General features: G+C 43.0%; 1 protein-coding gene across 2 annotated transcripts; it reads left to right on the top strand.

Moving 5' to 3' along the window:
* Window positions 1–11,819: 11,819 nt before the first annotated feature.
* LOC126994092 (very low-density lipoprotein receptor-like) lies at window positions 11,820–17,007 on the top strand. 2 transcript variants are annotated; one of them, XM_050853340.1, is made up of 5 exons: window positions 11,820–11,985; window positions 15,129–15,321; window positions 15,570–15,710; window positions 16,158–16,268; window positions 16,833–17,007. In XM_050853340.1, the coding sequence occupies exons 1-5, from the start codon at window positions 11,917–11,919 to the stop codon at window positions 16,841–16,843; spliced, it is 525 nt and encodes a 174-aa protein (XP_050709297.1). In that variant the 5' UTR covers window positions 11,820–11,916; the 3' UTR covers window positions 16,844–17,007. The 2 variants fall into 2 exon arrangements, with proteins under 2 accessions (XP_050709297.1, XP_050709296.1); XM_050853339.1 differs by lacking the exon at window positions 15,570–15,710 and adding an exon at window positions 15,907–16,047 and having other exon boundaries at window positions 11,822–11,985.
* Window positions 17,008–17,871: the final 864 nt, after the last annotated feature.

A 17,871-nucleotide genomic window follows, 5' to 3' on the forward strand; every position in this document is an offset into this window, starting at 1 on the left:
AACCGTTTGGTGGTCATTACTGGCTAGTCCAGAAGCCTTGCAAGTAATGGATGGATGTATATACTTATTGGAGTGTTTGTGATTTATTGCTCTCATAAATGTAAGGTGTGTTTGTCAGGGATTCATTACTCTTCCTCTCCTTCTCAGGGCGGAACAGATTTTCGGCCCCCAACCCAAGAGGGAAGGCACTGCTGTAAGCCGAAAGCAACCCATCCCATCAGGACACTTGACGGAGAGGCACTACTTGGCCCAACGGAGGCAGTGTGTGGAGGCATGAACAGGGGCCACCGCTCTAGACACGGCTAAGGGAGGAGACACTTCTGTAAGCCGTAAGCAACCCACCCCATCAGGACACTTGACGGAGAAACACTACTTGGCCCGACGGATGCGGTGTGTGGAGGCAGGTGGGGAGGCCTTGGGAAGATGATGAACTGCTCTGTAGTGCCGGTGTAGCAGACCAGACACTCCCCCGGAGGATAAGTTTCCAAAGTAGCAACAACGGCTGACTCCTTAAGGCACAAGACCCAAAACAAGATATATCTGTGCGACCTACAGTGCTTGATGTGTTCTCCAGACCGTATACCGCAGTCAGGCCGCTAATCAGTCTTCAGTTCACTCAGCGTCAGGGTACAGTGTACACACAAAGTATAGCACTGTAACATGAGTCTCTGCTGACTGGACGCGATGGCCCATTGTTTAATTCACTTCTCGGCAGTGTGGTTGAGTGGTTACCATGCATTCAAGACGTTCTGGACGACGCGGGTTCGAATCCGGCCGCTAACATCTGGGATTTTTCAGTCACCCTCGACTGGCCTAAGACTACCCACATGCTATCCTGAAGACCACCCATCAACCCGGACTCTAGAAGAAACCGTTGAAGTGACTCAAGAATGAATTCGGAGGGGCAGCATGAGCCAAGAATAAAAATGGCGCCAATATAAAAATTACCTGAGCCATGAAGCACTTGGGCCGGCCACCAGGCCCCTGAAGAATTCCTACCGACGCTATAGGCTAACACTTTCAAAAAAATCTGAGGTCTTTGGGGTTCAGGAGATATGAAAGTGGCAGCGGGCTTTTTTTTTTATCTTCCTGACCTGCCTTTTTTGCTGTAAAAAAAATCTTTAGCAACTCCCATCGTCTGCAGCTCTGGGGCGTGGGGGCCGCGCATGCGCAATTGTTGGTGTGGGAACTTCTTGCCCGCCACAACGGTTGTAGTATTTTGAGTGACCTAGGTAGGAAGGATCATGTTTGGGGGCCAGTCGTGTACTCCGTCCTGTATTTATTGGGGTAATTGCATTATATGAAAGTGTCACATCTCAATAAAATAACGATTTTTTCAAGGAATGTACAGAGGGTTCCCTGCTTCCCTGGGTTCTCCAAATGATTCTGTCCACTGTTAGAACTTTAGAACTTTTTACTGCACACTTTGCAGGAGCAGCGTCTACTGCCTTTTTGTTACTTTTCTTCCCCCTGAGCTGCTTCCTCTCCTTATAAAAAAAAAGTATGTGCCTGCGTCCCTTACACATGTTTGGCTTAAGTTCTCTCTCTAATGAACTGTTCCTGGCATGCCATTTATCTGTAGCCTTTATCAGCATTATCGTGGTTTTATATAAACAGCTGTTGGTGTATTGTAAGTAATATTAATAAAAACATAGATTGACTTGCACGATCACCTAACAAGCGAGTGTGACAACCTGGCTTCGATGCTCCACAAGTGACGAGTGGACGGAAACACCAAAACATGGCGACGTCACCGGTGCAGGAATGTTTCTGGTCATGTTTTGCTTCGTGAGATCAAGGAGGATATTAAGTGTTTGATATATTTGATTACCGATATATACAGCTTGGTTTTATCTGATAACACACACACACACATACAGACACTCAAATGTCTCTGGCATTGAGTCACACATTCCACGAACTTTATCTACTACTCATGCTAAAAATCCTTGTTTTAATCAAGCTTGTTCTCGTGCTATTAAAGATAGAAAAGCAGCTCACAAACGGTACCAGAGCCTTCGCACTCCCGCTAATCACGATCTGTACATTTCTGCCCGGAGTCGTGCCAAATCTATTCTCCGACTTACCAAAAAACACTTTCAAAAATAGCAAGTGCCGCATTCCTGCTTCTTCTAATTATTCCAGGGACTTCTAGCACCTAGATAAAAATATCTTCTCCAATTTCACTTCGTCATTTTTTCTAGAGTTTTCCAGCAGAAGGAATAAAAGAATGAAGATGCTGGTGAAATCTTGCAAAAAGAGATTTAGAAAGAATAAGGATGAGCAAAAGTAGAAAATCGTGTGCAGCTGGACCACGGGAGGTGGGGAGGCATACAGTTAGCAAGGTCAAAAGAGCAGTCAGCATGAAAATATCGATATAAGATGGAAAGAGATGCAACACTGCGGCGGAATTCATGAGGTAGAAGACTACCGGTAAGAGGAGGGGAGTTGATGAGTCGAAGAAGCTTTGACTCCACTCTGTCTAGCAGAGCTGTATGTGTGCAGCCATTACACATTATAAGATACATATTCCATACAAGGGCGGACAAGCCCTCTGTCTATGGGAAGCATCTGGTAGGTGGAAAAGAACTGGCAGAGACGATACAGAATGGCCAAGTCGAGGAAGCTGATTTAGCAAGGGAGGAGATATGAATATGTTCAGTGAAGATTTTGAGTTAAGGACAGACCGAGAATGTTTATTGTTGGAGGTGCTAACTTTTTGTTGCCGAAAACTACGGATAGGTATTTTGAAGATTTGTCGAGTTGACCGTGGAGAATTTGAGCTTTTGAGGCATTGAAGGATACCAAGTTCCTTCCCCTCCATTCAGAATTGATAGTAAGATCTGAGGATAAGCGTTCTGCAGCGTCCAGCTGAGAGTCATGTAATTACTGTATGGAGGGTCATGCGTTGAAAGATGTTGAGTAATGCAAGTCATTAGCGTAGGAGTGGATAAGTTTTTTTTTATCCCTATGACGCCCGTAGGTTTCTTGGGGGCCTAATGGTCGTCCCCAGACTGTTATGGCGCAGACAAGTGTTTATAGTGGCGCCATCTTGCTTGGGTCATCCTGCCCTCCGGAACTCAACTCAGATCCTACTTTAAGAGAGAATCTAAAGTTCAGGTTGATAGGTGATCAGTTGATAGGTGGTCTTCAGGACAGTATGTGGACAATCTTAGGCCATTCGCCGGTGACAGAGAAATCTAAAAAAAGCTTTGAGCGGCGGGCGGTACGCAAACCCGGGTACTCTTGGACACGGCACCCGCACGTTAACCACTCAGCCACCGCCTCCTCTTGAAATGGTTATTAATGGACAACAGAAAGAGAGTAGGAGATATATCTGTGTTCCTTGGGGCACCACTGTTGATGGGTTTAGGAGCAGAACAGTGTAAGTCTATCACAGCAGTGAGAGATCGTCCAGAAAGAAAATTTTAGATAAGGGTATATAGAGAGGGATAGAGTCAGTAGCAGGGTAGTTTACGTAGAAAGCAAACATATGTGCCAAAGTCAGTCAAAAGCTTTCGAGATGTCTAATGCTACAGCAGAAGTTCCACCGAAACGGCTAAGATAGGATAACCAGGAGTCAGTTAGGAATGCAAGAAGATCACCGGTAGAGGGTCCCTTGCGGAACCCATACTGGCGATCAGACAGGTCAAAAGTTGATAGTTGCTGAAGAATTTCCCTTTCAAGGATTCAGTAAAAAGCTTTCGAAAGACAGAAAAAGTAGAGCTATAAGACGGCAGTTTGAGGGATCGGAACGGTCACCCTTCTTAGGTACAAGCTGTATGCAGGAGTACTCCCTGCAGGAAGGAAAGGTAGATGTTGAAAGGCAGAGATGAAAGAGTCAGATCAGGCAGGGTGTCAGCACGGAAACACAGATTTTAAGAACAATAGGAGGCACTCCATCGAGTCTATAAGCCTTCTGAGTGTTGAGGCCAGAGAGGGCATAGAAAACATCGCTCTTGAGGATTTAAACAAGAAGTATAGTGGAGTCAGAGGTGGGTGAGTACGAGGAATATGCCCTGAATCATCCAAAGTGAAATTTTATTTTTGAGGAGAGCAAAGTTGTAGGCTTGCCCACCAGGCTGGTCAGTGAAAGCGTATGAAAGCTAAAGCTGATGGTTAAAACTGGAACCAAATAAGATGGAGATATAAATGAAGGGAGAGTGAGTCAAGATGTGCTCCACTTAAGATTTCATATAGTCAAAGAACTTTACATAGCTGGTAGAGTTAGGTGAGACATAGACAGCACATATGTATTTAATAATAGAATGACAATGATGTCTTAGCCAGATAGCAAAAAATTCTGAAGAATCAAAGTCGTGGGCACGTGAGGATGTGATGTCGTTGCAACGCAGATCCAACCTTGGATTTAGATTTAGTATATAAATAGTAGTAGGAAATATAGTAAAGATTACTGCTAGTAGCCTCAGAAACCTGGGTTTCGATGAGGAAGAAAAGGGGAGGTTTAGAGGAGGAGAGATGGTGTTCCACAAAACGGAAAATAGTACAAAGACCGCGAATGTTGCAAAAGTTGATGAAGAGAAAGTCGGAAGAATATCAAGACACCTCTTTGGTCTAGAGCCAGGAGTGAATTATTCATGACATACTTGCATTGCATTAATCCCCCAGCTGAATAGTCACCGTGGGCGCCCGAAAACGCCCTAACCGCCGCCATGTTCGGCCACATTTTCATGGGTCTTTGGCCAAAGTTGCAAGACAATTTGTTAAAGACAAAATATGATAACGTAAAAGCCAAAATAAAGAACGAAATAACTACATGTGAATCACCAAGATGGTTTTCCAGACACCTGTCACACCTTTTACTTTTTTCATAATTTCAACACCTGTCTTTATCTAAAACCCTTCTTTCCTGTCCATTTTTTTCTTCACAATTTCAAAACTCGTCTTTATCTTAAACCCTTCTTTCCCCTCCACATTTTTTTTCGTAATTTCAAGACTCCATCTATAACCCTTCTTTCCTCCCCATCCTTTTTTTTATAATTTCAAAACTCGTCTTTCCCTACAACCCTTCTTATCTGTCCCCTTTCCTTCTCTCTCTGTTCCCCTGAGCAGCCACCTTTTCTCTAAAAATATAAAAAAAATATATATATTGCACATCCCTTTGGTTTGATCGTCTTTTTCTGACTCACAGCTCTCAGCCCTGTCACCGAGTCATCCTCCCATAAATCACTGGCGCTTTCCTGTGTCTTATCTTTTTACTCCTATCTCATCTTACTAAAGACTTCTGACGTCTGGCACATAATTATTTTTTATTAGCTAACTCGAGCCATCTGCACACTTCCCCCTACACACCTTCCAGCCCCAATTTTGTCATCCTCAGCAGGTTTGTTAGCTTTACCAGGTCCCTTGATAACATATCTTTGACTTGTTACCTTAAATATTTTCAGCCAAAGGATGCTTAGAAAGGAGGATGGTTGAATTGGAATGAGCTAAAGGTCACCAACAGATCCCTAATTCATTTCCTCAGACTGCTTCAGCTTAGGAACTGGGCCCGTATCCTCGACAACTATTAATACTAAACTTGGTATTAACTTTCGACTTTGGTATTAACTTCACTCTCAAAGTGTATCCTCAACAACTATTAGCCTAATACCTACTCTTAACTTTGGTATTAACTTGAGAGTGCTGGCGAGGACTTCTAAACACTTAATAGTAAAGTTAATAGTGAAACCCAGACCCAGACCCATATCAACATGGCCCCCGGACTTCCTCGTCCAGCCCGCCTCCGCAATTTAGAGTTTGATAGGGCGCTTTGGAACTGTATAACGATGGTGAACTTGTCAAGACATACATATTAGACCGTGCAGGAATGGAGCATGTGACTGATTTGGTGAGAAGAGAGCTACAAGATCCAGTTCAGAGGGAGCATTCCCGCACCCCGGGGTTGAAAGTGATTTTGACTTAAAGGTACTTGGCTACAGGAAAATTGCTGCAGTGTTCAAGTGATGAGTTAGGGGGTAAGCCAGAGTAGTGTAAGCAGGGTGATTGTGGAAACTCTGGCCGCCCTCAGTGACCCGTAGGTAGTCGGGAGGTTTATCCAGTCTCCCCTTGATAGGGTGGAGATCCGTGTAAAGCAAGCAGAATTCTACCAACTTGCCGGTGTTGTGGGAGTGATAGACTGTACCCATGTGAAAATAATGGCACCAAAGGAAAACGATGTAGTTTATGTCAACAGAAAAAAAAAAATAAACATAGCTTGAACATACAATTAGTGTTTGAGGCCTTTGTTATTGATTAAAATGTGAAATATTCGAGTTAAGGAAAACAAAACATGGGAAAAAAACTTTTATTTGTAGCAGAAAGGTACACACAAGCAAATGAAAAAGATGACATTAAAATTGCATTAAAATGTCATTTAGAATATGATTTATAATTATTGCTGCCGGTTATTCATATTGAGATAATGGTGGTAAGAAAGCTTGTTAGAGACGTCTGCCAGTGTGAGGGAGGAGGAACGAAAGGTCGAGGTGACCACATCGCGAACATCATGACTTATGAGTGAAGTAAAACGAGGTTACTTGGTTTCTGTTTACAAAGTTTCAAGTGGAAAAACAACTTTATTGTGAATTCAGTGTATACTTTTCTGGAGTATTGTGTTTACTGAGTGAATTGGTGACCAATCTGTTGCTATTTGTGTCTTGCTTGAAGATATTCATCATTGGATTCAAAGCTATGGTATTAATGTGCAATAGTCATCATAACAAAATACGTAGTAATTAATTATATATGTCAACCTATTTATTTTCATGAGATCATGGTATGACCACTGAAAAACATAGCTTTTTATCTTGGCTCCATTACAAATTCAGTATATAATTACTCTATTAGTGGAATCTAGTTTTCAGCATCTTTTATTATTATGCCAATATTCTAAGCACTCAGCTTGCAAACATGCTTAGGTTTATGTTGTCAGTTTGGGTCGGACTTATGTGAACACTTTACCAAGTGACCTAAGATTACTCAATGCTCGCAAAGCTATGGTATTAACGTGCAATGGTCATCATACCAAAATACGTAGTAATTAATTATATATGTCAACCTAATTATTTTCATGAGATCATGGTATGACCGCTGAAAACATAGCTTTTTTTTATCTTAGCTCCATTACAAATTCAGTATATAATTATTCATATATACAATAAAGTAGTGGAATCCAGTTTTCAGCATCTTTAATTATTATGCCAATATTCTAAACACTCAGCTTGCAAACACGCTTAGGTTTATGTTGTCAGCTTGGGTCGGACTTAGGTGAACACTTTACCAAGTGACCTAAGATTACTCAATGCTTCCCTATAGGTATACTACATCTTTGATTGTGAGTTCATCAGAGAGCACTGGAGAGCAGCATGAGTCTAATTAGGTGCTAATGAATATCCTGCCTGCATCACAGACTACATAAAATGCAAATATGATCAGTGCCTAAAGGTGTTATAAGCTAATGATGGTAAATATATATATATATATATATATATATATATATATATATATATATATATATATATATATATATATATATATATATATATATATATCTATATATATATATATATATATATATATATATATATATATATATATATATATATATATATATATATATATATATATATATATATATATATATAACTGTCTGCCCTAATGTCCCTCCCACTTTTGAAGGCCAAATGACGCCCCTGATTGTAACAACGCATCTTGTAACACCCATGACTGGGTGCCGGTGCAAATCTCCTCATTTAACACCGAGAAATTAATCTAGGCTCTAGGGAACTCGGAAAAATCCAAGTTAGAGAGTGCTGGCTGTGGAGATTGAACCAGTGACCTTCGACATACAAAGCCATGTCTGTCAGTCGAGCCAATAAAGGTAAAGGTAAAGTTGGGGCATACGCTATAGCAGCGCGTGGCCTCGGTGCTCATCTCCGTAACATTGGGCCTTGAGCCTGTGGTGAGAGGGAGCCCATTACCCCGGGACACAGGGCCAGTGTGACATCCGGGCTACCACAGTTTCCCCAGGTAGTCAATTATCGACCAGCCCGAGAGGGAGGATGATCAGCTGGGTGAGCTGCACGCCGACTGCCCTGGCCGGGATTCGAACCCGGGCCCGCGTAGAAGCCAGGCATGCTGACCACTAGACCACGGAGGCGTATTGGAGCCCAATCTCAAGTGAACCCACTCACAATGGCACAAAAAAAAATTCCGGTAAATTTTGTGCTTTGAATGAATTTGCTAATCATTTCTGTCGAAAAACAGCACAAATTATTTTTCACCCCTTCCACCCTAACCTCCTCAGTAATAAAAAAAAAAAAAAAGTGACAAAATCATAGCCTTGAGGCAGTAATATTCAGCATCAAAAAATTATACTGCTGCCCTATGAAAGGCATCTCTTAACTCCGATGAAGTAGGTGGTGACTGGTGGAGCAGCTTCATTGTCATCCCTTGCAGTGGCAGGTGTCATTGGGCCAGCAGATGATGAAGCAGTGGCTGGTGTCATAGGGCCAGCAGATGATGAAACAGTGGCTGGTGTCATAGGGCCAGCAGATGATGAAGCAGTGGCTGGTGTCATAGGGCCAGCAGATATTGAGGCGGTGGCTGTTGCCGGAGCAGCTAATGGTATCTTTTCCACAAGTAATGAACAATGTGCTGGGATGGTCTCTAGCAATACTGATAAAGTGTGTATCTACAAAGAATATGAATTTAAGGGTAATTAATAAATTGTTTTAATAAGAATATAAAAGTTTTGCCAAAACATACAGGCCAGTCAATATTTCACTGCTGCTTGACTGTTGCTGCTGTCCTATCCATAGTACATCATGTCAATGCTGAATGGCTCTGGTACCCCTTCAAATACATGAGACGAGCAGCCTATGATGTCATACACCAGTTTATCTACCACAGTTAATGTCATAGTTATATAGGCAGGCGCCTGCGTATCTGTGGTGCCACATGTGTGGGGCACTCAGGTGCTGGGGAAAATGTCATTGTTATGATGGGGCAGGGTAAACCAGTGTATGCTGTGAGGCCTTGGTGTGGAAGTTCCCTGCCTGAACTGTGCAGCTAATCCCCCATACAGTGAGGGCCTTTTTTACTCCCTCAGGGGCTGTGCAGCTGAGAGAGTGGTGTACATGAGTGTGAGTGTGTGAGTGTGTGCCTGTCTTGGCTAAAACCCTTCACTGGGGGAAGACAACCAAGGTATTTAGATAGATTGATAGTCATTGACAGATGAACATTAAAAAAAATTATATATCAAATATGCAGTTCACTGCTATGAACTTATTAACTTTAAGCTGAAATAAAGGCATTGTGGCCAGTATAGCTGCATTCTGTGAGCACATAAAAAAGTAACTAATATATGTTTTACATTTAAAGACATAACAACTAAAAAAAATTACCAGTCTGCTGCTCATTCTTGCACTTGGCAATGCAAGGCTTTGATTTTTGTTGTACGTTGTACCAACGCCTCTCACAGTCATCCTGCGTACGGGGTCCACTCCCAGGGAAGGCACTGTCAGGGTATAAATGTGAAGCAAGTTTCTTAATCGTTTCACTATGGCATGCTATTTATTTCCCATAACTTCTCCAATAACATTTAATACATGCTGTGATGGAAAGCTAAATCAGTACCAATATTTTATTTACATGCATCATAAGACATTAACTTTTTAGTTGTTATGAACATGGCCATAAATACTACTTTTCATTACCTACTTTTCTAAAATGCTTTTCTCTAAGTAGGAGGATATTACACAATACAGCTATAGAAAAAAATTCAAAGCATTAATCTTAATTCCATTCTTTTGAGTACTTCTAACCTAACATTATATCACCAGAAACTGTTTGACCAATGCTATCAAAATAATATTTTAATCTTACTTTACCATTCTCATCAAATCTACCTATTCCGATATAGTCTTAACATAAAATATTTGTAAAAGTGTTGAGAGCCTGGCATGCCCAACCCACCCACCCCCCAAAAAAAATCTAAATAAGGAATAAATAAAATAACAGGTAAATATGACTTGACTCTCTTATACTAACCCCCTTTCCACCCTAACAAACTTGGGGACCTACCATGTTAGGTTAGGACGTGTTTGGTAGGACATGTTTAGCAGGAGTTGGTTTAGTTATGTTAGATTGTTGAGGGAGTGGGGGTTGCAGCAGAAATGGTCATGATGATGCTATTCACATGGAGCAGTAGGAAAAAGTATGTCCTGTTTGGAAACTCTGTGGTTGTGTTTGTATACAAAAATACCCATTTGACGAGGTTAGGTTAGTTTGCAAGTTACTTGAATCATGAATATGTGAATATGTAACAAAAAAATAAAAGCATTAACTTTAATTTCATTATCTTGAGTACATTCCAATCTAACATTATATCACCATAATCTGTTTGACCAATGCTATAAATATACTATTTTAATCTTACTTTACCATTCTCACAAAACCTACCCATTCCCATATAATCTCGACATAAAGTACTTGTAAAAGTGTCCATAGTCTGGCATGCCTAGCATCCCCCCCCCCCCCAATAAAAAAAAGAATAAACAAATAAAAATAAATAAAGAATGAAAACAGGGCAAATATGCCATAACTATCTATACCAACCCCCTCTTCCCCCCCAACAAACTTGGCATGTTAAGTTAGGATGTGTTCGGTAGGACAGGGCAGGTTTGGCATGGTTAGGTTTAGTTATGTTAGGCTGTTGAGGGAGAGGGGGTTGTGGCAGAAATGGTCATAATGAAACTATTCAGATACAGAATGAAAAGGTATGTTCTGTTTGGAAGGTCAGTGGTTGTGTTATTATGCAAAAAATACCCAATTGATTAGGTTAGGTTAGTTTGTAAGCTGATTGAACCATGAATATGTGATTACTAACCTTGTTACAGCTTCTGCCACTTCAGTCCACGCTCTCTTCTTATCCGCAGGGGTGATACTCTTCCCATAACACCCTCTGATTATACGTATTTTTTCTTGAATTTGATGTAAGAAGACCGTTTCATCTGGCGACCAATTAAACTTATTCCTTTTCTGCGCTGGTTCCCCGGCCCGTAGATCATTGGGGCAGATGACGTGGTTATGGTGCGGTAATTTCAGCAGAGCAAGTCGTGACGCAGGCGGGGAGATAAGGGTATTGACGAGTGACGGAGTAAAAACAGCCTTTGAGGCTGCTTCTATCTGCCACAAAACTCAGTATTTTCTTGTGTTTGCCATTTATTATGTTTCTGTTGTACATTTATACATCTTTTCTTTATTTTTCTTTTGAAATATATACTTAATTCATGTCGGATGTTTACGTTTTGCACGGAGGCGTCCTTAGCAACGAGCCCGCCATAAAGAAGAAGAAGAAGAAGATAATAGTAGCCAGGATTTGCTAATACCTACACTCAAAGTTGACGAGGATAGCTTTTACTCTTAATAATTTGAAACTATTAACTTTGATAGTAACTTTAAGAGTAAAAGTTAATAGCTCTCGAGGATACGGGCCCTGGTCTTGTAACTATTAATTTTAACTTAAAAGGTTATGGAGTCGTCGACGGCGTGCTAATGGCGGCAGCGTTTTATTGATTTTGCAACAGCCAGGGATCGCTTATCATTGATACTTGCTTCCTGTTGGTTATCACGTCTCACTGATAAGTACCACATCGATAGGAACACGTCATATTCGGTGTATTTCCTGCCTCTTATCACCTCCTACGCCTTAATCTTACTTTTTTGTCATTGCTTAGATAACCCGTTCTTTATGCATTCCGTGCCTATACCCATTTCATAATGGCGGAAGTCGTGGCCTTACATATACGCCCATAGCCACCCTGAGCCACGCTACTTTGTTCCGCTCGGCCCCAGCGTACGGGTCCCGTGTGTGTCAGAGGAGGCAAAGAAGCTCACCCCCCAGCCCCCGCCATGCCGCCGCTGCGCTCCCAGGTGGTGATCCTGCTGCTCGCCGCCTCCCTCGCCCACTCTCTGCCTCAGGTAGACCAGAGACATGCGAGCATTAGGGACAATGAGCAGACCCTTGGAAGCGCTACAGACCGTCACAGTTCTGAGGGAGAACGCGGATGTCACACTCGCCATTGGCTTCAAAATTTGAGACAATCCTGAGTAGAGGAGTCTGAGGGGATGCCCACATAGCTCATGGGTTTACGAAGGCGATAGATCGTGGCACAAGTTACTTGGTATGGGAAGGGGACCTGCAGGGTTATTTAAGCGTGTTTAATACACATTAACTAACAGCAATCCTTGCGATGTCCCAAAGTATTTTTTTTTTTTTACATCCCCGCCTATAGAGCCGGCAGGCTTTCTGCAGGGGGCCAGATGGTCGGCCCAAGCCCGTCGTGGCGCAGGCAATTTTTTTATTGTGGCGCCAATTATGCTTGGCTCATGCTGACCCCCGAAACTCATTCTTGATTCACTGGACGGTTTCTTCTAGAGTCCGGGTTGATGGGTGGTCTTCTGGACAGGATGTGCGTAGTCTTAGGCTACTCGGCGGTGACTGAAAAATCCCAGGTGGGGATTCGAACCGACGTTGTCCATGGCATGGTGAATGTGAGCCTAGCACGCTAAGCACTCAGCCACCACCTACCCATGTATAGCATTTGAGCAGATATTTTGAACGTATGGTGTTGGGACGAGACTTGGGACACAGTGTCGCTTCATTGAACACGAATTGACAACAAAAACTTCAGAAAACTCGTAAAATCAACTGGGAAAAAAATATCAGACAAGTGTCACTGAAACTACTTGAGTTTGGAATAAATGGTTAATCTCTTTGTAACTAATACTGTTTTGCAAACCCCCAAGGTATATTAATAAATATGTGACAATTGTTATTTTATCTGAATCGTTTTCTCTCGAGAAAAAAAATGTAATAAACAGCTAATTGGTAATTATGCGATAATTACAGGAATGGATGAAACGCAACACACGAACTATTTCTCGCAGTTAAAATTCATTACATCGGGACAAAAATCATGTATACATATTAAGCAAATTCATATGCATATAAGAAAGGACATACTCTTCCATTTACCGTTCTGATACGTAATAAGATTAGATAAAGATTGCCTTAAATTATCACAATGCTGAGGAAGTCTTTAACTCTAAATCTACTCAAAGAAAAATCAAGTTGATTCTTTTTGGTATGAAAACTCAATTATCATGTTAGGACAGCTTGTTGGGAGGGTGGGTCAACCCCAAGGATTCATCGGTATTACGAAGAATTCCAATTCTCCTTCAATATGATTACTAGCGACCTTCTTCTAACTCCGCCACCAAATGGTCTGAAAACAAAACACGCCCACCGTGGTGACAGTGAACACGGAGACGACATCTGAATGATCGGTGTTGCTCAGAGGTACCACTGGGAATGGTGTCGTAGGGTGGGAGAGGCAATGTGCCCCCGGGGTATACTCCCGTGAACTGATATATTTAACGAGGGACAGGAAAATGTAGGCGTACTAATAATAATAATAATAATAATAATAATAATAATAATAATAATAATAATAATAAACGGTTTATTTCATGAAGTACCAGGCAGCCCTAGAGTGAAAATATACATCAATGGAAGATGAAATGAAATGAATGAGACAAATGAACAAAGAAGTATGATCGAAAATAAAAAGGAAAATAGAAATAACAATAATAGCAATAATCATAGTAAAGATAATAATAATAATCATAATAATAATATTAATAATCATAATAATAATAATAATAACAACAACAATAAGTCCTAATGAAAAATATTTACAAAACATACAAATTGTGCTGCTCTTAATTTGCATTGTTGATATATTTGACCATCACGGGCACTGCGCTGTTCTTATAGCGGTCAGTCCGTGCCCGTATCGGGGCAATAATGTTGTGGTGTCGCACTGAGTGCTGAGGGCGGTTCACTGCGGGTGGGAGGATGTGTCTGTGTCTGGGCTGGTTGAGAAGCTTGGTTGCGAACCGGTGTAGTAGGGTCTCGTGACGGTGTTGTAGGCTGGTGAGATGAAGGGAGTCGAGGGCGTCCTGGTAGCTGGTGTAGTGAGGGCCCAGGATAATTTTGCAGGCTCGCTTCTGGACGCGTTCAAGTTGGCGGCGCTGCGTGATGTTGATGGAGGAAGACCACGCTGGGGACGCGTATGTCAGTTTGGGGAGGATGAACGAGGAGTACACGCTCGCCAGCGCACACTCATGGGCCCCAGCGTTTTGAGTCTCCTCAGCATGTACAGTTTATAGGTGGCTGATCTGGTGAGCTGGGAGACGTGCTCCTTCCATGTGAGCTTGTTGTCCAGGGTGACTCCAAGTAGTTTTGCTGATGTAACTACCCGGAGGAGTGTCGTTGATGGACACCACAGGGGGCAACAGGGGCAGAGGAGGTGTTGATGTGTAGGAGTGTAGTTTTGGTGTCGTTGATGGTGACCATGTTTTGTGTTGTCCATGTGTGTAGGTTGTGTAGTGTTTCCTGGAGGTGGGAATAATCTGGGTTGCTGTTGTCAACTGTTACTCCCACTGTGGTGTCGTCCACGTACTTCCAGCGGTGGGGTGTGTGGGTCAGGGCGTCATTAATTAGGATAAGGAAGCACAAAGGGCCCATTTTGGACCCCTGAGGTACCCCGCAAGTAAGGTGTAGAGGAGGGGAGGCCACTCCCTGAAATCTCACCACCTGTTTACGCTGGTGCAGGAAATCAGCCAGCCAGGAGACCAGGTTAGGGTGAAGCCCTAGGTTTATTGCTTTGTTGATGACTGTGGTATGGTGAACTAGGTCAAAAGCCTTTCGGAAATCAATAAAAGCGAGAGAAACTGATGTTTTGCGTTTTTCAAGATTTCTGTAGGCAAAGTCCAGGAGATTAATTAGGCAGTGTGTGGTGGAGGTTGACTTGATATTGCTGTACTGTTGTGGGTCTATGAGGGGAGCAAGATGAGTGTAAGTCCACTTGAAAATGAAGGCTTCACACAGGAGGCTGGGAATGGGGGTGATAGAAATAGGCGTGTGCGTGTGTGTGTGTGTGTGTGTGTGTGTGTGTGTGTGTGTGTGTGTGTGTGTGTGTGTGTGTGTGTGTGTGTGTTATCACGCATCTACACGAGTCCTCTATGTCTCACTCTCCTCTCTCCCATTACATGGTCAGGATGGCCCGAGCCGAAACTCAGACTTTACGTTTGCGGACAAGACGAGGGTGCTGGCCAGCAGGGTGTCAAGCCGTGACCTGACGCGACTTCGGCGACAATCTTCGTCAAGCAGGCTCGTGGACTACCAAGGAGGCTCAGGAAAGCTGGAGTACAAGGACGAGAGAGACATGGGCGAGCCTGGGACTGACTCGGGTGAGCTGGTTTGTTTGATTCTTGCCTTTATTGCAAAGTAAAAAGACGGGATGCATGTCAATGGTGGGCCATTCCCACATATGTTCTTTTGTAGATATAAGGTTAGGAGCTTCTCCCTCAGCAGGAGAGGAACAACATGTCCGTTTTTTGTGTAAGTTCAATTCTATGACGACGACGAAGGAAGGAAATGTTAACCTCTGGAACTTCAGAGCTATGCTTAATATTTATCGTATGTATGTCTTCCACAGTTAGATTCACATTAAAAAAACGTGGATTGGGTTGTCCTTGGGACGACTACCATATGTGTCAGAGTGGCCGTATAATTTGTGGTGTGCATGTGTGCGACGCCAAGGTGGACTGTCCGGATGGGGACGACGAGCAGGACTGTGGTGAGTATGTGTGAGTACGTATGTGTGTGTGTGTGTGTGTGTGTGTGTGTGTGTGAGAGAGCGGGGGAGAGAAGGAGAGAGAGAGAGAGTCGCGTATATGTTTTGTTCTTTTCTTTGGCGATAAGCAAGAAAGGTAAAATCAATTCTATGATGTTATGCGCGTTCTAATAATCCTGTGCGTGTCTGTTTTTCACAGCTGGACCCGCATTTGATATAAGTGAAAGGAGTTGTCCCGGGGACAACACATACACGTGTGTGAGCGGCGATACAATTTGTAGAGTGAATATTTGCGACGGCAATAAGGACTGTCCGGATGGGGACGACGAGCAGGACTGTGGTGAGTATCGGGGGGAGAGAGAGAGAGAGAGAGAGCGTGTCTCAATGCCCATTTCTTTCATATATCTTTCTCACACACACACACACACACACACACACACACACACACAGAGTGCAGCGCCGACCAGTTCCTTTGTGATAAAACCAAATGCATACCTAATACTTGGCTCTGTGATGGCGACGAGGACTGTGAGGACAAGACAGACGAACAGGACTGTTCAGGTTAGTACAAAACAGATGATCGACGGAATGCTGGGAATGAGAGCGGGAAAGCGGAATAGAAGTAATCAAGGCGGGCGTAGGGAAGTCGAAAGAGGAGAAAAAGTGGAAGTATTATTGGGAAATGGTTCATGTAGGGTTTGGAAAGAGTCGATGTGAAAGATAACTGTGCTCGACTGATATTCTACTGCAAAAATAGACTGAAACGGGCTAATGGGAAGGGGATTGATCGGTGAAAGAGGCTTATTAGTGTGTCCTGATAATGGGTTTGAGAAGTTTAAGTATGCTTAAGAATTTAGACGGGCGTTGGAAAATTAATGGAAAGATGATAGACTCGTGTGAGGATAAATAGGAAAGGGACTGATGTAGGGCATGGGAAAGATTGAGGTGCTTGAGAGGGTTAAGGTTGGGGAGCTGAAAGGATAATGAAAAAGGGATAAATACTATAAGCGGGAAAAATGCGACTGAAGCCGGGCTGGGGAGGGTTGATGTAATGCTTAACCCTATACGTTCCGACCCCTTGAGATTTTTCGCCCTCGTATAGCCAGCATCGTATTGATTTTTCAGAACAACAATAACGCTCGTGAACACTAAGTACTGGAACCTACTCAATGGTGTAAAGCAATAGGGGAGGCGGTGGCTGAGTCGTCAAAGTAACGGCCTCGTGTTCAGGAGGACGCGAGTTCAATCCCCGCCCGGTGCCACCAAGCTGGGATTTTTCAGCCGCCGCCGAGTGGCTTAAAACTATGAGCTCTGGGAGGGCAGCATGAGCCAATGCAAGATGGCGCCACTATAAACACTCGCCTGCGCCAGAACGGGCTGGGCCGACCATCAGGACCTACCGGAAAGAAGCCTTGGACCGACCATCAGGATCCACCGGAAGAAGCCTACCGGCGCAATAGGCTGCAATGTAAAAAAAAAAAAAAAAAAAAAAAAAATAGTGAATAATGAGTGAAAAGAAACTCTCAAGAAATAAAATCCTTTTCTCCCTCTTCCTCCTATTCTTCCTTCTTTTCTTCTTCTTCCTCCTCTTCCTATTCTTCCTTCTTTTCTTCTTCTTCTTCTTCCTCTTCTTCCTTCTTTTCCTCCTCCTCTTCTTTCTCCTTTTCTTCTTCCTCCTCTTCCTCTTCTTTCTCCTTTTATTCTTCCTCTTCCTCTTCTTCCTCCTCTTCCTCCTTTTCCTTTTCTCGCTAGCTTCTCGCCTCTTTTTCTACCGCTTCCTATTCTTCTGCCTCTTCCACTTCGTCCTCTTCCTTCTTCCTCTTCTTCTTCATCTTCCTCCTCTTCCTGTTCTTCCTCCTCCTCCTCTTCTTCCTCTACTTCCTCCTCTTCTTCCTCTTACTCTTCTTCCTGCTCTTCCTCCTTTCCTTCCTCCTCTTCTTCCTCCTTTTCCTCTTCTTCCTCCTGGTCCGCTTCTTTGTCCTTTTCGCTCTGCCCTCTTTTCCCCCTCCGCTTCCTCTTCTTCTTTGTCCTTTTCCTCTGCGTCCTACTTTTCCTCCTCTTCCTAGCTTCTCGTCCTACTCTTCTTCCTCATTCTTCCTCTCACTCTTCCTTTTCTTCTTCCTTCTCATCTTCTTCATTTTTCTTGATTTTGCTCTTCTTCTTC

Source organism: Eriocheir sinensis, unplaced genomic scaffold (genome assembly GCF_024679095.1).
Source record: "Eriocheir sinensis breed Jianghai 21 unplaced genomic scaffold, ASM2467909v1 Scaffold72, whole genome shotgun sequence".
Classification (NCBI taxonomy): Eukaryota; Metazoa; Arthropoda; class Malacostraca; order Decapoda; family Varunidae; genus Eriocheir; species Eriocheir sinensis.

What these genes read in the sequence shown, in the direction of transcription:
- LOC126994092 (XM_050853340.1), top strand. Translation starts at nt 11,917, where the DNA reads ATGCCGCCGCTGCGCTCCCAGGTGGTGATCCTGCTGCTCGCCGCCTCC. An exon ending in TCGCCCACTCTCTGCCTCAG is followed by an intron (nt 11,986 to 15,128) that starts GTAGACCAGAGA and finishes TTACATGGTCAG; the next exon opens with GATGGCCCGAGCCGAAACTC. An exon ending in CGAGCCTGGGACTGACTCGG is followed by an intron (nt 15,322 to 15,569) that starts GTGAGCTGGTTT and finishes TGTCTTCCACAG; the next exon opens with TTAGATTCACATTAAAAAAA.